Here is a 24,790-nt window from a genome sequence, read left to right on the forward strand (position 1 = left end):
AAACCGCTTTGTAACGCTTGCGTGAGCCTGTAGAACGCACAACAGCGCCGCATTTTCCTGTGGTTAGATCAGCACATTACAATTCAAAATTGTGCATCTATTACACAGGACATCAGTTTTGATTGGATCTCTTCTAATCGTCCCTCTCTAACATTTCCGTCTAGTTTTTATTTGTTGACGAAAATGACAGTAGATTTTTGTCATAGTTTTTGTTATCCAAAATTGTTGTTATAGTTTTTTAGTTAGTTATCGTCTCGTTTTCGTCAGAGAAAAAAGGTTGTTGACGAAAATTATTTGTCAACTAAATTAACACTGCACTCTACTCAAGTATGTGAAAACTTTATTTGAAATGTCAGAACACAAATCTGAGGTATTTTTTAATACAACAAGAACTCTGACTCTTTTAGTCTTATCTCAAGCACTGTGTCGCTCATTCTCAACATTTTTTTTATTTTGTGCTTGAAACATCTCAGATTAGCATGTTTTAGCTGTTAGCATGTTATATTGTGGGAATGTTTCTAAATAGTCGAGAATAATCAGGATGGCTTATTTTTTATGTCAAAGTGACCGAAAACATTCTAAATTATCCTTTTATTTTTTATTCGCTAATGGGTGGAAATGTTGTGCTAATTGCGTTCTTAGCATTGCAAAATGGAATACCATTGTAGCCGTTAGCTTAAACCGCCTGCTTCTGTGGTCAGTTTCCTCTGTTGTTATGGTGAAAAACAACAGTTTTTACATGTTTTCATTTGGTTTAACAACATTTGAAGTTAACTACATGGCCCCCTTGAGTACTGAGATTTGTTAGCACCGCAATAACTTCACTGAGTCACAGATGAGGATCCTTCTCCAAGGATCGCCTACGGCTCCCAAAGAAAATGGCATTTATGCCTCATCCCCGGTTCTCCCTACCGAGAGCATTGAAGAGAAAGTCTCGCAAACAGTGCTGCGAGCCCAGAGCTGCAGGGATTCTGTGTCTTTCCTCACCGTTGTCTCACGGTGAACTGGTCAAGTGATGTTTTTTCCTCACTCTCTGGGCACAAACGGCCATGAAAGGTCATGTTGCAATGAGCTGTACTGGGAACGCTGATACTGAATGCACACCTACTGACTCTTATCGGAATGCTAGCAGGAGACAACAGCGGGTTGTTGGGTTTATCCTTCTTCCTTAGTGGCCTTGCGATAAAAGCTAGAGTTGAATCCATTCCCAGAAAAGGAGCTGGATTATGGTGGAGTTGGTTATTATTGAATTCATCAGGATGTGCTGTGGAAAAGAGCTCTAATGTGTTTTTTGCTTGCTGCAGAGGTATTAATATTTAACGACATTACGCAGTCTTGATTTGCCAAGGATTTGCATTTTCGTAAAAAGCTCTGAATTTTAAAACAGGAAGCTGGCTTGCTTCTGCAAACAGCTTTGGTGCATGAGTTTTTACGTCAATGAACTTACCTGCAAATTGGCACACACTTTATTCTTTTTGGTTATTGATGTAACATGACAGACGAGTCAGTGAGTGCAGAAATAAGCTGCAAATTAGTATATTTTTTCTTTTCTTGGAGACCTTTCTTATACCTTACAGGCACTGTGTGACATGTTTCCACCAACTTATCAGCCCACACTAAACTCAAAACTGCTGCTGACGTGATATAATCAAAGCTGATTGGAGAATATTTGGTGTTTAATATACAGTACAATGTGGAGCAAGACTTTTGGACCAATGGGATTTCACTCTGGGCGGGGCTTGAATGTTGATCTAAGGCTGCATCCAAAATCACTTACCTCCCTACACTTGTATGTGTTTTGGCCGTTCATTTACATGACAACAGCGTTTTGGTAGCCTAAAAACGCAAGCTTTTAAAATCGGGTTTCAAAGTGTACATTTTTGATAACGATACCGTTATCCCCCTGGCGGCTGGCAGCAGGCTCCGGCCCATGGCAAACGCCGGCGACTCCTCCACTCCCTCTCAGACGGCAGCCACCCCACCTCGAGCCAGGGGAACGGCAGCAAGCTCTCCGTCCCACTGGTCTTCACTCGCTCCAGCACCACCGCCTTGGGCAGCCACTTGCGGTCTTCTCTCTCGCCCGACCTCCTCAGCACCGCGATCCCCCCCAGCTTCGGCACCAATGTAATACAGTTCTTTGTTCAGGGAAGAAGGAGGAGGGAACCGGCGTACATTCAAAATACTTTAATAAATAAATAAACAAACTGAAAGTAAACAAAACGTTAACAAAACACAACGTAAACTCCAGGCCTGGTCCTCTCTCGTTCTTCACTGTCGACTCTCCTCGTTTTATGCTCCCGTCAGATCCGAGACTGTGTGACGCGCAGCTGGCGCTCATCATCAAATCACTCAACGGCCCTGCGTCGCTCTCGCGGCTCTCGCTCACTACAATACCCTTAGTCAAGCTCAGGCTCTTCTACTTTAACCCTTTGAGTGGTACGGTCCAACATATGGGATTTAGAATGTTCAGTGACGTGAAGCAGCAATAACAATCCATTTAAATATACATCTAAATGATATACCAACTTTTTTTATTCATATCAGATACACTTGCATGTATTTCGGGAGAAACTGATGAATTCACGTGCTGTAAATCTGACTGACAGGACTCTCGTAACTGCGCCCATCTCACATTTTAGATAAACATCAAGATCATTTATAAAGGTTTTTAAACAACAAAACACACTCACTTACACGTATTTGAGAAGTTGCAAACTGCATGTTTAACATTTTATTTGATGTACGATGTAGACATATTTAATGGGGATATTTAAATTTTGCTAACACTAACCTACAAGCCATAATTTCTGACATATCCCCGGAAATCTGCATTGAGTTGATTATGTGCCAGTCTGCCAGAATAGCGGATTGATGTATTTACTGCCTGCTGCTGTGCCAACCTTCCTTACAATAAACTGAATAAGGGCCGGCAATCCACTATGAAAAACATGGGAAACAAAGGCTTGGTTGACTTTATTCAGTTCACACTAAATTAATGGAAGGTATTTACACAAATTGAACATCAAGCGTGACATATAAAAGAGCATTGTTTGAAAACAAAACCACTCACCCATTCTTCATTTTTAATTAGCTTATCATTGGATACTTTCCCTAATACCAACAGGGTATAATTATGCACTTCCCCGGAGTTTCAAACTTTGATTAGTCTGAGAGAATAGAGCCTATAGCCGATGAGCTAATTATGTCTGTCTCGGGGACGGAGTCAGTGCGTCTTCTGTCACTTGAGGGATTATGGTTGCACTTTATTGGGATGTGAGTCACACTGAATATCTTCTGCGATCACGTTTTTTTCCCCGTTGTTGTCTAATAGTTAATGTCATCTAAGTCAGTTGGTCATTATCACAAATTAAACCCTGCCAGGGCGACCCGGACTCTGACATGAACACAAAAGGCATTGCATTATCCTATATGTGCATTATCCTGCTCATTATATGGCAACTTAGCAAATACATTTATTTTGCCTAGACAAACACAGTTATAGATAAACATATTTGACTGCAGAATGCTGTGATTTAATAATATTAACTAGGCTCTATGATGATCATGTATTTAACCATTTAACATATAGAGGTCATTACAGTGGGGACAGTTTTCTGCATATTTATGGCATAAGTTTTGATGGCATAGTTGCACATCTACAGTGGACACTAGTGCATCATCCTTTACACTGCCACCAAGTGGTAATATTTTGTATGTGGAATTTTTGTTTATTCCAAACGAAGATTGCCGATGCAAGTTGCTCCGGAATGCCAATCCATTAATTTTATCCTAGGAGACTCTTGCAGATAAAAAAAAAAAAAAGAAGTAATGTCTAAGGAGTCATATCATTACTATGATATTTATTTTCATCCCAATCTAAAATCAATACTTGGAAAATGTAACAATCTTCTGTCCACTAAATTGGACATCATGCATTACTAGCTGTACAGTATTTCAGCTGCAATTCATTGTTATTAGAATGTAATTTGCAGTTACATCAAAAAAGTAATGTGATTACTGAATGCATGTTACTTGTAATGATTTACTTTACTCATAACATCAAAAAAGCAATGTGGTTATGTAATGTACTTTACTTGTAATGCGTTACTTTACTCTTTACATAATAAAAATGTAGTCTAATTACATAATGCACGTTACTTGTAATGTTTTACTTTACTAGTAACATCAAAAAGTAATGTGATTACGTAATGTACGTTACTTGTAATGCATTACTTTACTCGTAACATCAAAAAAGTAATGTGATTATGTAATTTACATTACTTGTAATGGATTACTTTTCTTGTTACATCAAAAAGTAATCGGATTATGTAAAACATCAATAGATCAATGTAGATTTCAGTTTGATGTTTTCTCAGAGAGAAGCGCATTTTGAACATCATCAGAATTATCAGCTCATAAGGGTAAATAGACATACTCTGGTAGACTGGAGATGTCAAAAATGTCAGGGGGGTACCACTATCCTAATATCATGATATCATGAAGACAAAAACCTTGTTCATTACTATTATATCTTTGTTTTTGGCAGTGAAGTTTTGTTAAAATATTATAAATATTTGAAAAAACTTTTGTCATGCGGTGCAACCAAAATAAGGACAAAAAGAACAAAAAAGAACACAAAAAAGGAAATTATATAATGGACTGTATTATTATATAATACAAACTCTCATGACCATGCATGATGCTTGTAAAACATATTTTATCCTTTACATTTAATAAATAATTATTTCATATTCAACAATAATTTCTTGTTATTTTGTGGTTATACCAGATTATATTTTTAGTCAATAAATTAAAAATTTTGATTTAAAATTATAATATAATGTTAATCTATAATGTATGTTTATAAAAAAATTTTTTTTCATAAATATGTATATTAAATAAATAATTATTTGATATTTAATAATTACTCATTAATTGGTTACACCACCATATGCCATACAATTAAACTGTTGCTTTTTCAAAGATTTTTTTTTTAGAGTATTTAAATAAAAAATATTAAAAAAGTATAATATTACAAACTAAGTAACACTAGTTTAACACTATCAACTAGTTGCTTATTAGCATTCATATGTCTAGGATATTGGCTGGCTATTAGCACTTTTAAGTTTTAAAAATTAATGCCTCATTCTGCATGCCCTTATTCTACATCCTTAATCCCACCCAATACTTAAATTTAACAAGAACCTTACTAACTATTAATAAGCAGTAATTATGAGTTTATTGAGACAAATTTGGAGTTAATAGTGAGAATTGGCCTATAATTTAAAGTGTGACCAAAAACTTAATACAGATAAAATATATTTCTAAGAACTTACCATGTGCCTTTTTAAACTAGATTTTAAAACAAAGGTGTTTTCTTTGTTGTTAGTGCCATGGATGTTCTTGTGAAACCTTTTGTTGAATACAATATCAGTCTGTTAAATTAGCTTTAGCATTTAGTGTCTAACAACAACAGCAGCCCCCTAGCAAGAGGCCAATGAACGTCTATCAATTTAGACATGGCCTCCAGCATTCAAAACCCAAAACAGCATTAGCCGAGAATGAAAAAAGATGCTAATTCCTGTATCGCAACTGGATCTATTAAGCAAAAGAACATACTAGATTCATGAAGAAACTATCACATAATACATTTCCAAAGTCACGCCCCTTCAATCACGCCATTATGCGCTAATACGCTCCGCATATTTATTCAGTGGCACCCGTGTGTCGAGGGACCTGCTAAAAGAGGGATCTTCCTCCACGCTAGTTAATTATCGTAGCAAAGACTCGAATGAGGAAGCTCTGAAGCATACACGGGGTGTCAGATCAAATGTGCAATGCCAACTGACAAGAAGGCAGTGTTGAGAAAGTAAGCACCGTGTGACACAAGCCAGAGACAATTACCGTGCGGACAGATTTGCGCACTCATTACAACACCATTTTGGTGGAAAAGACATTGAGTGTGGCCACACCTCTCATTAGCACAACTAGGGTAACGTAATTAGCATTGTGACATGGCTTCCCACACTTGAACGAATCTGCATCCCATTTATCGCTTGCTCCGCGCTGAGTGTGTTGAGGAGGAGGAGGAGGAGGAGGAGGAGGAGGAGATGAGCTGATGAAGAACTATATAAACTAACCACACCGAAAGCTAAAGAGTTAGATCTGGTCCAGTAGCAGTATCCATTGCAACAGGGCTGTTATTCTTTGGTTACACCACATGACCTTTTAGAGTCATCAAATTAAAATCCATGATGTATCTTTTAAAAAAAAAAAATCACCTTTCGCCCTTTTTCAATAATAAACAAATATTTGATATATGTACTAATTATTTACTTATTACTTGATGGTTACACCACATGACCTTTTTAGAATCATTATAGTAACACTTTCAAGGTTTGTTTTACCTTTTAAACAAAGGTATGTTTTGTATAATTAAACAATTAAATTGTATAAATTAATTAATATTTAGTAATTATTGCTTTAAAATTTTAATTTAATATAAATTAAATTAAATGAATATAATATTTAAAAAAAATAAAATAAACATCCATGATATACGTTTGTAAAAACATACATTTTAAAAACTTTACCTTCAAAATATATTTAATAAATAATTATTGAATATAACTTTTACCTTAAATATGTTTTTAATTAAAAATGTAGTATTTATTTCTTATTATTTTATGGTTACACCACATGACATTTTTAGAGTAACTAAATTCAAATGTTTGATTAATTTGATAAAAGTTGTCTTTTAAATTAAATCCATAATGTAAATTTTCAAAACATAATTTTAAACTTTTACATTGAAAATGTTATTAATTAATAATTTAGTAATTATTTCTTATAATTTGATGGTTACACCACATGACATTTTTAGAGTAACTAAATTCAAATGTTTTATTCATTTTATAAAAGGTTTTTTTTTCTATCCATAATGTAGATTTTTAAAACATAATTTTAAACTTTTACATACTTTTTTTTATTAATTAATAATTTAGTAATTATTTCTTATCATTTGATGGTTCTTACTATTTGATATATATGTATATAAAACCTACTTTTTGCAATTTGTACTTCTATTTTTCATATTTTTTTCAAGTTTTTTTTATGGTATATGGGTGGAAAAGAAATGGAGTGTGGCCACACCTCTCATTAGTGCAACCAGGGTAACGTAATTAGCATTGTGCCATGGCTTCCCACACTTGAACAAATCTGCATTCCATTTATCGCTCTCTCCACGCTGAGTGTGTTGAGGAGGAGGAGGTGAGCAGATGAAGAAAGCAACCACACCGAAGGCTAAAGAGTTAGATCTCGTCCAGTATCCATAGCAACAGGGCCGTTAATCTCATTTGGATTGCCACACTGTGCTTAATTACGAGTAATAGGACAGAGTATGGTGGCCCCCAAAGTCCAAATTACGAACCATGCGTCATGAAGGCTGCTGGGAAAATTGCTTTGGGTAGGGAGCAGATATCAAACTAATTACTCTTGCCCCATCATTGCAGATATTATGGAAAGAAGCTGAACATTAGTGCAACGCTAACTACACTTAGTCCACTGTGTAGTAAATAGATGAGCCCCGTAGGTTGTCAGAATGGTTCACAGTCAAAGTTGAAAACCTTGACCACAGATGTGCCGCAGTGGACGCATTTATGCATGCAGTGTATGAGTGGGGGCCAAGAGAAAGAAAGCAAGAGAGAGCACTTTAATTCTTGGTTTCTAAGCAACTAGAGAGACTGCTTGGCACCTTGCGGAAAACATTGAAACCTCCATTGTGTGATTTACTACAAACAATATCTGTATGGGTAGAGACCGGAGTTTGGAGCTAGAATACTGCGAGATTGCAGCAATATTTTAAAGAAGAATGGATTTGGTGGTATACAGTCCACATAATAATATGTACTTCTGTAAAGGTTTAATAAACATTCTACTTATAATTCCATCCAGAAAATGCATTGCAACATAGTGGCCTATATCACCTTTGCAATGTGGTGGTGAGAATTGCATGGGCAAGTTTTGTTATGGTTTTTATTCTATTCTTCTTGCCTGAACTTTGCTGCTATTTAAAAAAAACAAACAAACAAACAAACAAACAAACAAATAAATAAATAAATAAATACAAGGTGGTGGGGGGAGTGGAGGATTAAGCCAAACCACTTAAAAAGTTGCTGAAATATTATGTGAAATGGTTTTTTGAATGTTTTTATTTTATTTTTTAATTTTTGAGGTTTCGTTTTAATTTTAGTTTACTTTTTTAGTAATTTTAGACTTTTTTCTCGCAATTACAAGTTTATATCTAAAAATGCAGGCCATTTTTCTTGCACTTCCTTGTTTATATAAAAAAACAACTCAAAACAACTCGAAACAGCGTCTGACAGACTTCTGACCGTTAGAATTGTTTTTTCTTTTGGCTACAACTCTCTGCAAGGAATTGTCAACAGGCACTTACCCCTCCACTCTCAGGGTTTATGTGGCCACTCTTTTGGCTTGCCAAGCCCTGGTGGATTGGGTGCTGCTTGGGAGGCATCCTCTGCCTGCTCACTTTGTTGTGCCAACGGGTAAGGGCTCACTCCACCAGGGGAGTCGCCTCTTCTACTGCGTTAGCAAGGGGTGCTCCCTTACTAAGTGTTTGTGATGCGGCAGGTTGGTTCTCTCCGCACACATTCATAAGACTTTATAGCTTGGATGCTCATGCCACTCCGGGCTCTCATGTCCTTGAGTCTATATCACAGGCTAATGCCTGAGGCTTCTTGCGTTCTTGTGCACACCTACACAACCGTAAGGGGTCCAGTCACCATCAAGCACGGCGGCGTGGGTATTCTCGTTCCCATTTGCATAAGCTTATGCAGCATTGAGTGTAGCTTTTAAAAGGGAACACTTGGGGTTACTTGACTGTAACCCTGTTCCCTGATAAAGCGGAACGAGATGCTGCATTGCTAGGCCGTGCTGATGATGCTTCAGGACTGGTCTTCAAACAAAGAAGATCTGGTTTGCTCTAGCTGAAGCTCATCTATTTATAGCCCCGTGCAGCAGGTGCGCCTATGACGTCACCGGCCAAGGCTATAAATACCTCCGGGTCAATTTCATTGACGTGTTTTCACACTATTTTCACAGCTGGTTATGTCAAAGACATTCCCATTTGCATAAGCTTATGCAGCATCTTATTCCGCTTTATCAGGGAACAGGGTCAAGTACAGTCAAGTAACCCCAAGTGTTTTATTGTGAGTGTGTACACTCGTGTATTCAAATTATAAGAAAAATATTACTTTTTACTTGATGGTTAAAATAATATTAGCTTACATTGAAAAAGGGCCATGCACTGGCATTTTCTTCAGCAAATATAAAACATTTTGTTAATATAATGCAAAAACATTCTGTTTTACTATGTAGCCATTGGCAAGTCTGTTGTAAGCAGGGTTATGCAGAATATTTGAAGTTCTCTGTCAAGGTTACATGATTTTATTTCCCCTTCGGCAGTCATTAATACATGTATTTATTATTATTATTTTGTTTTGTTATTATTAGTCTGTTTTGTTGGATATTCTCCACCGGGCAAACACTAGGTGTTCCTATAACCCTCAGGCTAACGTTATTTAAGTTGTCACCACACCTATGACGCTAGCCTGCCCACAACCATGATTTATTGACAATTGTGCTTGACACACAATTTAAATGCAGGGAAGGGAAGCAAAGGCCTGGCTGTTGCCGATAAGAGAAGAAGGCTCTGGGAATAATGAGGGCCCCATCTTCACCTCCTCTCTGCATTGCTAAATACACTCCGGACCAGCTTTCCGTTCAGCCTCGGCACTCCCAGCACGCCGGGGCATGAACTGAGCGATCCGGTGAAGTATGAAAAAACGAGAATTTGAGAACAGAACAGCAGCCATGGGACAAAACAACCCAGTTCTAAAGGTCACACACAGTCTGCCTTTAGGATGCAATTGAGTGTCCCTGTAGATGCACAGAATACAGTGTGCTTCATGTTTAATTCAATGCTTATTTGCCGTTTCTTTGTTATAAATTTTGAAATTTACTAGCAATTTCAACAGTGTTTTTTTCAGTGTAGAACATGTGCTACTGATGATTTTTTTATGTGATTTTTTGGGGAAGGTGGTTTAGGACGTTTTTGTCATTGTAGAAATACAGTAGTTCAATAGTTAATTTACTCACCCTCATGTCATACTGAACATGAATGACTTGTGACAATGCAATGAAACATGAGAAATTGAGCGGACATCATTTTTGTCCTGTCTGTCATAAAAAGAAATTATGAACATTTGCCAAAACAAGAGTGAACCAACAAAATATTAAGAACTGATTATGTTGTTGTCAGTGTGTGCTTTTTCTACACACCGATTAGGCATAGCATTATGACAGGTAAAGTGAATAACACTGATTATTTCTTCATCACGGAACCTGTTAGTTGGTGGGATATATTAGGCAGCAAGTGAACATTTTTGTCCTCAAAGTTGATGTGTTAGAAGCAGGGAAAATGGGCAGGCATAAGGATTTGAGTGAGTTTGAGCGGCCAAATTGTGAGTCAGAGCATCTCCAAAACTGCAGCTCTTGTGGGGTGTTCCTGGTCTGCAGTAGTCAGTATCTATCAAAAGTGGTCCGAGGAAGGAACAGTGGTGAACCGGCGACAGGGTCATGGGTGGCCAAGGCTCATTGATGCACGTGGGGAGCGAAGGCTGGCCCATGTGGTCCGATCAAACAGACGAGCTACTGTAGCTAAAATTACTCAAGAAGTTAATGCTGGTTCTGATAGAAAGGTGTCAGAATACACAGTGCATTGTAGTTTGTTGCGTATGGGGTTGCATAGCCATAGACCAGTCAGGGGGCCCATGCTGACCCCTGTCCACCGCAGAAGGCACCAACAGTGGGCATATGAGCATCAGAACTGGACCACGGAGCAATGGAAGAAGATGGCCTGGTCTGATGAATCCCGTTTTCTTTTACATCACGTGAGGTGCGTGTGTGTCGCATACCAGGGGAACACATGGCACCAGTAGTGTGATGCTTTTGGCAATGTTCTGCCATCCATGTGGATTGGGTCCTGCCATCCATGTGGATGTTACTTTGACACGTACCACCTACCTAAGCATTGTTGCAGACCATGTACACCCTTTCATGGAAACGGTATTCCCTGGTGCCTGTGGCCTCTTTCAGCAGCATAATGTGCCCTGCCACAAGCAAAAGCAAAAATGGTTGAGGAATGGTTTGAGGAGCACAACAACAAGTTTGAGCAGTTGACTCTGCCTTCATGGTCGGAGCATCTGTGGGATGTGCTGAAAAAACAAGTCCGATCCATGGAGGCCCCACCTCGCAACTTACATGACTTAAAGAATCTGCTGCTAACATCTTGGTGCCAGATACCATAGCACACCTTCAGGTGTTTAGTGGAGTCCATGCCTCAACGGGTCAGGGCTGTTTTGGCAGCAAAAGGGGGACCAACACAATATTAGGTCATAATGTTATGCCTGATCAAGGTATATGAATTAATGTATAAACTGGGGACTGGAGCTATCAAACATGAAAAAGGACAAAGTGCCATAAAAGTAGTACATATGACTAATTATGCACTATATCCCAAGTCTTCATATAATAGTTTTCTGTAAGGGAAAAGACTGATATCTAAGTTATTATTAACTGATAATGTTGGCGGTTAACTGCTGCGACATGATTGAGTCGAAAAAAGGATCAGTCAGATTCTTAAATGAATTATTTAGATTGGTTTTATGAACTGGGACTGAAAAACATTTTATTCATGAATCGAGCATTGCTACAGTACAGTACATCTCTCATAAACTCCCATGAACTGGAATGACTTCAGGGTGAGTAAATGATGACAGAATTATTTAATTTCTGGGTGAAGTATTTCTTTAATAAGATTGAAATAAAGATATTTGTTTGATTCAAAGCCATCTTAATATTGCCGGGTGACAATGCCCTGTTATAATAATTAGAATAAATCATTCAGATACTTAATATGGCCTTTATTAGCTTAAGCATTGTAGCAACGTTGTACAGTAATAGGCCTATAGCATGTGCAAGAACACGAGATCCATGGGGTGGAGTTGGGATAGGTTTAGGTGTAGTCTCAGCTGGTTGTTCGAATTCTACTGGATGTCAGGGAGACTTGTGTGTTGTATTCTTTAACGGTCCGCCTGGAAACAAATGCAGTGACACCAAAATCCCTCGTGGAAGAAAAAAGCTGTCATGTTTACAACTGTGACAATGAGCGCTTGCCAGGATCAAATAAACGCTGAATTTTACAAATAGCAAAGTATATAAAGTGGGAGGAGTTGGACCTGGATCCAACACTGCCCCCTGTATCTTTTGTTCTGCAGTGAGGTCTATCTCCAAACATTTTTAACATGGTATAAAAAACTGATCTGTGTGTGTGTGTGCGTGTGTGTGTGTGTGTGTGTGTGTGTGTGGGGGGGGGGGGGGGGGTCCTTTAAAGGTGATGTATATCATTTCTTGGTGTTAAAAAACTCTCTCATAAACTCAAAATAATCCTGCCCAAAGTGTTGTTTATAAACAGTCATTATTCTTTCAACTCCAGAAGCTGGAAAGTTCAGACCTGCAGAAATGTGTCTGCACTAACTTTAAACTACTCAGAAGCTACAGTAGTCAACAAATGTTTGAACTAAATTGGTTCAGGCACAAAAGACACTGTCAGTCTGTCCCTGCTGGATTGAAGCCTGGCAAGTTTTTTCATCATCTTGTGTACTTTCTAAGCAGTTTACATTTAAAATGTGTAGCGAGACAGCTAATCAGTAAAATCTGGGAACCTTGTGGTGTGTATGCTTCGAAAAAGCGGAGGCAATCTGTCGCTGAGGGACAAGTAATTGACTTCTGTTGTACCAGTGCCACTGCTGCTGTAGTTAGTTTGGGTTTCTCAATCTCTCAGCCGACTATTTCCCAATGACCCTAAATGCCTTCCTTCATGACTGCCTACTAGTCATCAACCCCCCAATGTTCGCCCGACTGCAAGCAATGATAGCAGATGATACTGGATCTGATTTGCCCAGAGGTAGAGATTGCTCTTTAAATAGAACTGTAGCTCAGCAAATCAAGTGTGAGGACTTGGTTGGTTCACTTGTAACTTTGTTTTGGACTTTTTCTTGAACAAGAAAGGAGGCCCAGATTAAAGAACTCAAGCTAGTGGAAAAATAAATTACCGGTTGTCAGAGGAAGCTGGAAGCTGAAAAAGTGCTTCAAACTTCCTAGTTCTGCTTTGATTCAGGTTGTTTAACTAGAAAACAGCTTTAATGATAATGCTACGTCTTTCGGTTAAAAAACCAACAACAACAACAACTCCTCCCTGTTAGCCTGCTAGCGTGATGGCTCAAAGTTTTTCAGCTGCAAACATGTTATTGTTGTTTGTTTACTTTTAGTTAATTTCACACTTCCTTGCAGTCCGTACAGTTTCCAGTTGGGACCAAGCGGCAACATCCAGCAGTTTTTCCTGAAACCAACACGGAAGTGACATATACTGCAATTCATCGACTGGCCACTAGAGACAGGCTCCAGAAGGGAGCAGAATCTAATTGAGCCCCATGTTAAAATGCCCAACTTTACAGCAGAATAATGTTTACAGCCTGGTACAAATTGTGTTTTAGGTCTATACAGCTAATTTTGCCCTTCATGACAACTGTGAGGGGGGTGAATTTTTTTATAACTCATTCATTTACATTATATAAAGCATTAAAGTTTTGCATAATTAAGGGTGTGGCCACTTCGAGTGACAGGTGGATAGCCATTTATCTGCTGTCTGTTAGTCATTGCGTCACTTCAGCTCTGCCCACGTCCTGCCTTTTTGCCCATTTTCTGTTATCTGGAAGTGACGCGCGACGGCCATCTCGTCCATACTTTGCGCTTCAAAAATGCTCATCAGAATCCTATGGGTGACGTCACGGGCACTACGTCCATATTTTTTTACAGTCTTTGGTTGTGACCTTTCCTCTGAACATATTTGATACCCAGGTTTCTAAGGTGAGAGTGTTAAAAATGTTCAATACTCAAGGCAAAATATTGGCTACATCTGAAATTGTATCCTTTACTACTACATAGTAGATGAAAAACAGTATGTGAAAAGAGTAGTATGTCCAAATTCACAGTATTCATAAAACAAGAGGCGAATAAAACCTGGATGACCTACTATTTCCAGCGAGTGCTGAACTGATTATCACTTCACTGTCCCATGAGGCCACAGGAGAGGATTTGTGAATGGCAGTCAAGCAACGCAACTGACGCCGCAAGTCACGTGACAGCAACATTACAGCATGATGAATGTAGTACATCATGATTACGTTGAAAGAATTTCCTGTATATCGCATATCGCCATCTTCTGATTGGATGGCTTTTCTCACAGTCTTCTTCTTCTTCTCCAAAATTAATTGCATTTTTGTGGGCCTAAACATGCTCGAAAACTCATGCAACTTTGCACACGTGTCAGAAGTGGTGAAAATTTACGTCTGATATGGGTTTCAGAATTAGGTGTGGCAAAATGGCTCGATAGCGGCACCTACAAAATTTCAACTAAGCGCCGTTCGCGCTACGTTTCACGTAAAAGTATGACATTCAGTAGACACATGTAACAGCCCAATACCTACAAAAAAGTCCCTGGGAGCAAAATCTGAAAACCTAACAAGAAGTGAGATATTTAGAATTTTCTCTGCAAAATTTTTGCAGTTTTTGCTATTTACAAACTTTGTCCTTTAACGAACTCCCCCTAGAAATTGTATCAGATCAACAACATATTTGGTCAGTCTAATCTAAAGACCTTGGCAATGTAAAATTGTGAAGATCTTGAGTTCTCCCTGAAGGGCGTGTCCGTGGCGGCCTGAAAATTTAAATGTTTTACCATGAAACAGGAAGTTGTTGTAACTCGGGCATACAATATCCGATCTGCCCCAAACTTCATGTTTTATTAGAGTCCTGGCCTGAAGACATCTACATGCCAATATTAAGTTAGTCATAGCACCACCTGCTGGAAACAGGAAATGTCATGTTTTACACTGTGATTAACTCCTCATTGAGATTTAACCAGAACAACATCATATTTGGTCAGTCTAATCTAAAGGCCTTAGCAATGTTAAATTTAAAAGATCTTGAGTTTTTATTGAACTGTGTGTCCATAGCGGCCTGACAAAGTCTGATGTTTCGCCATGACACAGGAAGCTTTTGTAAGTCAGGCATACAATGTCCACTCTGCCCCAAACTTCACATGTTTGATAAGAGTCCTGGCCTGAAGACATCTACATGCCAATATTCAGTTAGTCATAGCACCACCTATTGGAAACAGGAAACGGCATGCTTTACACTGTAATTCCCTCCCTGGAACATATTTAACCCTCTGGTGCTCTTCGGTCATTTCTGACCGTAAAATGTTCTGTTTTGAAATGTTAAAAATCACTGCTTCATCGGAATGAAATGAAACTTGGTGACTTTTCTTGCATTAGGTATTTAAACACACAAACAAATTGGGGTCATGATTCGAGCATGCTAATTGGGTCGTAAAAAAAAAAGTAGCATTCATTGTCTTCGGTCATAAATGACTGACCATAGGAAATGAATGGGAAATCGGCAAAAACACACAAATTCACTGAATATTTGTGTGTACAATCTACAAATCGGCCACGATGCTGAAAAAAAGTACACAGCAGTAAAGGGGTGACACTCTAAAACATCAAGAGTGTGATATTGACACATCCACTCACACACACACGTACACTTATACACACACACACCAATGAAAAACTGAGCCTATGAACCACATTTTGAATTTTTTTAAATCACAGCTTCATCGGAAAAATATGAAACTTGGGGATTTTTCTAGCATTAGGTATGTAAACACACAAAATTTGGGGTCATAATTTGAGCATGCTAAGTGGTCGTAAAAAAAATACTCCTACTTGTGCTCTTCGGTCAAAAATGACCACCATAGGAAATGAATGGGAAATCTGCAAAAACACAAAAATTCACCGAATTTGTGTGTGTACTATCTACAAATCGGCCACTATGCTGAAAAAAGTACACAGCAGTAAAGGGGTGACACTCTAAAACATCAAGAGTGTGATATTGACACATCCACTCACACACACACGCACGCATGGACACTTACACACACACACACACACACACACACACACACACACACACACACACACACACACACACACACACACACACACACACACACACACACACACACACACACACACACACACACACACACACACACACACACACACACACACACACACACACACACCTATGAAAAACTGAACCTATGAACCACATATGGAATTTTTAAACATCACAGCTTTATCAGAATGATATGAAACTTGGGGACTTCTAATATTAGGTATGTAAACACACAAAAAAATCGGGGTCATGATTTGAGCATGCTAAGTGGTCGTAAAAAAAATACTCCCACTTGTGCTCTTTGGTCAAAAATGACCACCATATGAAATGAATGGGAAATCTGCAAAAACACAAATTCACAGAAAAAAAATCTATATTTCTAACCAAAAAAAAAAATCAAAAACTTTATAATAAATAGTCTTTGAAGTTTAATTTTTAGGTGTCCGGTCACTTATGACCGGGAAGACAACCAATGCAACCCCTAAACGAAGAGCACCAGAGGGTTAAATATGCCATGAAGTACCAAACATGCTAGAAACACATTAAATCATGCAACACTTGGCTAAGTGCTAATGTATGCGATTGACGGCACAAAACAGGAAGTTGTTGTAACTCAGGCATACAATGTCCGATCTGCCCCAAACTTCACACGTTTGAGAAGAGTCCTACCCTGAAAACATCTACATGAAACAATTCAGTTATAGTAATAGCGCCACCCACTGGCAACATGAAGTGACATGATTAAAACTGTGATGCACTAGTAGCAACATACTAATATGCAATTGAGTACTAAACATGCTAAAAACATTCTAAAACATGCTAGCCACACTTAGCTGAGTGCTAAAGTATGCTATTATCGTCATGAAACAGGAAGTTGTTGTAACTCAAGCATACAATGTCCAAGTAAGTTTGATAAGTGCCCTGGCCTGAAGACAGCTACATGCCAAAATTTTGTTATAGTAATAGTGCCACCAGCTGGTAGCAGGAAGTGTGGCAAATACAAATGGCTGAAATTTACAATAACCTTAAATACACAGTTCAGAATCTGAATCAGTTTTTAACTCTTTCCCCGCCATTGACGGAAATTTCCGTCATTTACTAAACAATGCTTCCCAGACATTGATGGAATTTTCTGGCTTTCCGTGTTTTCATTGTTATACAGTAGGGGGTGCCTTGACACATCATCTGAAAGAGCACTGAATCTCTGGATCAAAACACATGTGAAGAAGAAGCAGAAACAAGCGATCTCATATGTAAGCAGATGCATATGTAAAATAACGCAATCATCAACATTTAGTGCCCTATCATACACCCGACGCAATGCGGCTCCAGACGTGACTTAAGTGTTGTCTGCTAGTTTCAGCCCGACGCAGTTATCATTTTCATGTCCAGCACCACGTTGTTTAAATAACAAATGCACTCACCCCCATCTGTTCGTCTATGGACGTGCTGGTCTAAAAACGAGGTGTGTTCAACCGCATTGTTGGCGCGTTGCTATTTTGAGGAACTGAAAACGACTGCGCCATTGACCAACAAAAACCTGGTCTAAATTCAATAACACTGTATTTTTCTGTTATTTATAGGGCACGTTAGTAATATGTGCCTATAGGCGGGTGCACAACGCACATACACTCTGCTTATTACACACACAGGGATGCGCAGAAGCACACAAACATGTTTAAATATGAAAATAAAACGATTCTCGTCTTTCCGCTCGCAAATTCTGCCATGTAAATTGCGAATCCTCCATGGTGCAAGCGCAACTGGCTTTTAAAGAGAATGGGAGATTAGACTCTGATTGCTTTATTGCACGTTACGCTCAAAACACACCCATGACTCATTAAGAGACTAGACTTAGGCTTAGATTGTTAAAATATGGTCCTAAACAGCATATAAATCAAAACTTAGATTGTTAAAATATGGTCCTAAACAGCATATAAATCAAAACTGCCTAATGTTACTGAATTAAATGTCGACCCAGGACGAGCTATAGGACTGTGAAGCTTTGGGGGGTGTTGATGGACTCGATCTACTCCATCTGTGTTTTGTTAATTGTTCTGAATCTGATCTGGATGTAGTCTATGACAAAAAAAAAAAGATCTTAGCTTTTTGCTCAAAGAAACGTACCCACATTTTTTTTTGTTTAACTTCTTCCCCGCCATTGACAGAAATTTTCGTCATTTATGAGAAAAAGCTTCCCCGCCATTGACATAATATTTCGTCTTTCGTTTTCGTTTTCACTGTTATACAGTAGAGGGCGCTATGACATCTTCTGAAAGAGTACAGAATCTCCGGATCGAGAGTTAAAGGCCTGATTTCATTACAACACTTGACTTGAGATCAGTTATAGCCACACTTTTGACGCAAAAACAGTTATAGAAACTTTTCTAAACAGTATTTCTGAAGTCATGTGACCACTTGCTTCCATTAGCTAGCTTCATCACTAGTCTCAGTCGGTATTTTAAAATGTTTTGAACTTTGATTTTAGTTTGCTTTGCATTAATTCTGATTTGGTTCAGAGGAATGTGTGGTATTGCAACATAGACGACGGGGCTCAGGGAGTAATTCTCAGGTTCTTTTCTCGATTGTGACATCATCTGAGTGAACAGGCTTCAATAATTCAGAGCAGCACTGCTGTCTCTGTTCTATCAGAGAGATATTTGGTGTTCTGGGTAAATAATTGATTCTGCTCCGACTGTTGCTCATAAGATGTATTCCTTTTTCATCTTTGCAAGTATCATGCTTCAGCATCTGATATCATGCTATAGCTTTTTTAATGGAGCAAATGGGAAAAGCACGATTTTAAGACAAAGTGCGGATATTTGTGTGCCAGGGTTAAGCAACATTTAGAAATGGATTTCTTAAATTGAATTTTGGTAACGAAAATGATGCACAGTCATGATTTGAATTTTATGATATAGAATTAAATGGTAAATGGACTGCATTTATATAGCGCTTTCAATAGACCCATGGCCATCCAAAGCGCTTTACATCATGCCTCACATTCACCCATTCATACACAGACGGCGGTGTCAGCCATGCAAGGCGCCATCCAGCTCGTCGAGAGCAGCTGGGGTTAGGTGTCTTGCTCATGGACACCTCGACACTTGGTCAGGTGGAACCGGGGATTGAACCACCAACCTTCCGGTTTGTTGACAACCTACATGAACCACTGAGCCACTGCCGCCCACAATTAAAAATAAGTTTTGAGTTGGTAGTTTTTATTAAGATTCAATATCTTAATTCAATTACCCGCGTGTGTGTGTTTTTTGAGTGTGTGCTTGTGTGTTTGTGTGTGAGTGCCTGTGTGTGCCTGTGCCTGTGTGCTTTTGTGCTTGTGTGTGTATGTGTGTCTACATACACACATACATATTACAATATATTTTACTATATATTGTAGCATTTTTTATATATATATAATTTTTGTTTTATTTATTTATTTATTTTTTATCACCATGTCCCTTTAGGGGCTATAACATTACAAAATATTTTACTCAATATAGAATTTATTTATTTATTATTTATTAATCAATACATTTGTAGCCATTTGTGTATTCTTTCTATTTCTACTTCCTCTCATTTTAATTCAAACACTTGTCATGAATTAAAAAGGAGCCATTTCTTAAATTCTAAATCTATCAACCTCAATGCCTGATAAAGGACGCTGTAATGTTGCAAGAGAGTTGGATAGAAAAAACGACAGCAAGAAAGGAGATAAGATGGTGCAAGGAATTTAAAATAAGATTCAGAGACCTTGAACAAGAAAAAAGTCTTCTCATTCTTTCTTGTGGCTTTCCACCCTGACCCCCAGATGGGATTCAGTCGCTAAATTAACTGCGCTGTCTTTCTGCTTTTGTTTGGGCGGCAGAATGCTCTCCGTGTCCAATCAGCCAGGCTGCGGAGTGCGTCATCTGGATTGATGTGGCTTTTCATTATGGCGTCTCCAGGTGTCAGTCCGACATTCACACCGCTGCCACGGATATAGCGAATTGCTCTGTGCTCCTGAAAGCAGACACGACCCAATAATAGCCAGGTGTAATAGAATGTTACTCTGCCACTAATTGCCTCTGGCTGTCCTTTGGTAAAGCCATCAATACCTGAGTTAGGTCTTAGTGTTGTTTTTAGTCAAACTATTCATTACTCGTTTGATAAAGCATAAACATTTTGATGACAGAATTTTCTTAAAGGGCCGGTTCTCCCAAAAAAATTAAATCCTGGCATCAGGTTTTTGAGTGAACTGTTCCTTTAAATGAACACAATTCCTTGTTTGTCTAATTCTGTGTATTTTTTTTTCAATTCTGTATTTTCATGCAGGCCTCTTGTTGAAAGTGAATTTTCCCGACTGAATCCAAACCTGTAATCATTGCAAAGTTTACTCAGTGTTTTTAGTGCTCTTTTATTATGTTATGTGATTAATTCACGCATTCCAAAAAGTGGCATTTCCTGCATTTCTCTCGCCACCCTCTTATTGCCTGTTTTCATTCAAATGCAGCCGTCTCCATGGTGATTGTTGCCACGAAGGGCTAAACGAAATCATTGGTAATCACGCTGCAATCAGCAATGTTTGAATGAAAGGCATGAAATTCAAAGTGCATATTAAAGGAGGTATAAGGGAGTGGATGGAAAGCAATAAGCAGGCTCAAAATTGTGTTTTTTTTTCTTCCCTATGATCACACTTAAAAGCGTTTACGCCCTTTCATGGGTGTACATAATTAACTTGTTAACAAAACAAAAAAGGGCATGTTGGTTCTGTTGCTCTTAAAGCATTTCTTCTGAAATTGTAATATAATTTTTTGAAAACTCCTGAGATTTACATGACTTTGAAAGAGATTTACAAATAATCTGATATTTTAAGAGACTTTGTGATGTTGACACACAGTCTATGATGTAATTTCCTTTATGTATTTAGATTTTTTGTTCGCTTTTTTGTTTAGTTTAATTGTGTTTTGTGTTTTGTTTTGTTTAGCTTTGTTTTGTTTAATTTAGTTTTGTTTTGTTTGTGTTGTTTTGTGCTTTTTGTTCGTATTGATTCGTGTTTTGTTTATGTTTTGTGATTTGTTTTGTATTTTTTGTTTTGTTTTGTGTTTTATTTTGTTATTAAATTATTAAATGTTTTCTTCATTATGATATAAGGACAGATGTTTCACCCTGACATTTTAGGTCAAATTGAATTGAATTTAAAATTCCTAAACTCAAGACATTAAAGGTCCCATTGGCATGAAATTTTCATTTTATGAGGTTTTTCAACATTAATATGAGTTCCCCTAGCCTGAATATTGTCCCCAAGTGGCTAGAAATTTTGATCGTTGTAAACCGAGTTCTGGGTGTCTTTCTCTGCCTTTGAGAAAATGACAGCCCAGACGAGCTGATCTGGAATTTTCCTGTTATGACGTCATAACAGGAACGGTTACCTCCCTTTCCTCCACCCAGAGAATTTGGCACGCCCATGCGAGCGCCATATTTGTTTGTCCTAGAGAGATCATGGCTTGTGAACGAGTGAATGCTGGCAGTTTCTCAGTGTTTGGATGTATAAATGAAAACATAAGTCTTTTTTCAGTTCCTTCTGATCTGTGATCAGTGATTTCTGATGTGTTTCAGATACAAACAAAATAAACTTGCGCAGACAGCGCTCTCATAACTCAGCAGTTACTATAAATAACTTTGTTAGCAATGGCTCCGTCTCTGGTGCGTGATGTGCGGTTTGCGAACGAATCATTCTTTTGAACTGGTTCTTTTTAGTGAACCGAACCAGTTCACCAAATCGGACTGAATCGTTCTAAACGGTTCGCGTCTCCAGTCAGCGCTGATCCATAATTTACTAGAGTTACTAACTTTCTGACATGAGTGACAGTCCCTCCGACTAGAAATAAACTAATAACCTGAAGTATATCGTCGCTGCCCGATGAAACTCACGTATGTCCAAAACGCTTACTTTTCAGGAAGTGAAAAAAACCACTGTATTTCAAAAGCAGTTGAATGTAGCGTTGTCATACTTGGTACGGCATCTTTACATGTAACAATATTCTTGCCAGTGTAATGATATAATCCACATTTGACCAAAATTGAGTTTAAATGGACATACGTGCATATTTTACAGTAACGGTGGTCGATATGCGTTCTTCCGATCATTAATTAGAATGGCCAAGTCGCGTTTCATATTGACAGAGGAATACGTGCTGGACATTCTCAGCCTCTGGCAAGCGGTGATAGCAGTATGAGTGAGGCATGTTCTTGTGACAATCATGACAGTAGCATTACAGGCTATAATTTGATCAGTTTGACTAAGAAAAAAAAGGCTGAATCTTATCAATGAGACCGAGTTTATTTACATACTAGCAAGCAAACTAATCTGTGAAGAACTAGATTAGAACTAAACTGTGGAGAGCTTCAATGTCGTACTTTCGGCTATCCAGTGCTGAGCTTCGATGAAACTTCATGAGACCGGCGAGATGCTTCCACAGGGCGGGAGATACGCGGCGTGATTGACAGCTTTGACACCAAATGGATATACGTGAAAATCAGATGACATGATTTCACAACTTTTTTATGTGAAGCATACTGTATACGGAAATGAACCTGGACATTCAATCCGTCGAAAAATCTCAAAATCTGCAAAATGGACATACGTGGTTTTCATCGGACAGCGACGATATGCTAGTAACTACAACAGTTCACTGAACTGAGACGTGCTGACAGAACTGATGAGAAGTGAACTCAGGTCCATCCGTCTCTCTGGCAGCAGGCTTGTGCCTGCTCGTGCCTGGTAGACCTCGTTAAACCACGCCCCCTCCGCTACAAGATCTGATACTCATTCAAATGCAAAGATGTTAGCCAATCACAACAGTGGGCATTTTTACTGAAGTCTCACAGCAGACACGCCTCTTGAAACAGGACATTCATCCAGAGGGCAAACATCAGTATAGAAAAAATGCCTTTTATTTCTAAATTATGACATTTTATGATGTAAAAATCATACTAACAATATAAGTACACCTCAGGAAACATTATAAAATAATAGAAAAATGCCATGACATGGGACCTTTAAAATGGTGTATTCAAATCATTGTATATGATTAATTAATATATTTTATTCATTAAAAAAAAATCTAGATAAGTAATTGACCAACCATTTGTGTCCACTTCTTTTTAGATTGATGACATGCAGTGGCCCAACGGTGAGATGGAAATCCCCAGCTCGGTCTGCAGTCTGCCCTGTAAGACGGGTCAACGCAAGAAGATGGTGAAAGGCATGCCATGCTGCTGGCACTGCGAGCCCTGTGACGGCTACCAGTACCAGTACGACGAGACTTCCTGCAAGCTGTGCTCTTACAACATGCGGCCAAACCCCAACCGGACGGCCTGCCAGCCCATCCCGATCGTCAAGCTGGAGTGGCATTCTCCCTGGGCCATCATTCCCGTCTTCCTTGCTATGCTCGGTATCATCGCCACCATCTTCGTCATGGCAACATTCATCCGCTACAATGACACACCGATCGTGAGAGCATCCGGGAGGGAGCTTAGCTACGTTCTGCTAACTGGGATATTCCTGTGTTACATCATCACCTTTGTTATGATCGCCACACCAGATGTGGCTGTTTGCTCCTTTAGACGAATCTTCCTTGGGTTGGGAATGTGTATCAGCTATGCCGCTCTGCTCACTAAGACCAATCGAATTTACAGGATCTTCGAAGAAGGGAAGAAGTCAGTTACTCCGCCTAAACTGATCAGCCCAACATCTCAGTTAGCGATCACGTCTAGCCTAATCGCCGTCCAACTCCTAGGGGTCCTCATATGGTTCGGAGTGGATCCTCCAAACACCATAATCGATTACGACGAGCAGAAGACCATAAACCCAGACAAAGCCAGAGGGGTTCTCAAGTGTGACATTACAGACCTACAAATAATTTGCTCTCTAGGATACAGCATCTTGTTGATGGTAACATGTACGGTATATGCCATCAAGACGCGAGGCGTTCCGGAAAACTTCAACGAAGCCAAACCCATCGGCTTTACCATGTACACCACTTGTATTGTGTGGCTCGCCTTCATTCCCATTTTCTTTGGGACGGCACAGTCTGCAGAAAAGGTAATGCTTGTTTTTGTGCTTTTGTACAATGTGCATCAGTTTTCGGTTTCAACTGGTACATCTGTGTCACTTGGGTCTGTCGATATTTCACAGAGAGAATTGTTATTTATTCACCCTTGTGTCGTTCCAAACGCGAATGCATGTATTTTGTCTGTGGAAGACAGAAAGGAGAAAGTTTAAAGAATCTTCACACAGTTTTTCCAGACAACGACTGTCAAGCTCCGAAATAGTCAAGTGTCTGACCTTCATTTATATAGCGCTTTTTACAATACAGTTCAGTTATTGTTTTAAAGCAGCTTAACAGTGATAACAGGAAATTAATGCTGCAAAGATTGTTTTGGCTGTACATCAGCTTTATTAGCAAGCCATTGTCCAGCTTAAAGCTGCAGTCCATAACTTTTTGCGCTCTAGCGGTTAATAAGCAGAACTGCATGCGTCTTGCGGAAGAACATTGCAGCCAGAGCTACTTCTCTCTGTTTATGTCTATGGCGAGTCACGCAGGGACTGTGCTCCTCCGCAGCGGTTCCTACCAGTCTGGTTTGA

At 38.8% G+C, this 24,790-nt stretch overlaps 1 protein-coding gene across 2 annotated transcripts in view; it reads left to right on the forward strand.

Moving 5' to 3' along the window:
• grm7 (glutamate metabotropic receptor 7) overlaps positions 1-24,790 on the forward strand; it is a 428,364-nt gene that overhangs the window by 327,227 nt on the left and 76,347 nt on the right. For both annotated transcript variants that reach the window (XM_079808358.1, XM_079808357.1), the window contains exon 8: positions 23,312-24,247. In XM_079808358.1, the coding sequence (XP_079664484.1) occupies positions 23,312-24,247 (936 nt within the window). The remainder of the gene's footprint in view (positions 1-23,311; positions 24,248-24,790) is intronic.

Source organism: Gobio gobio (assembly GCF_949357685.1).
Source record: "Gobio gobio genome assembly, chromosome: 24".
NCBI classification, from domain to species: domain Eukaryota; kingdom Metazoa; phylum Chordata; class Actinopteri; order Cypriniformes; family Gobionidae; genus Gobio; species Gobio gobio.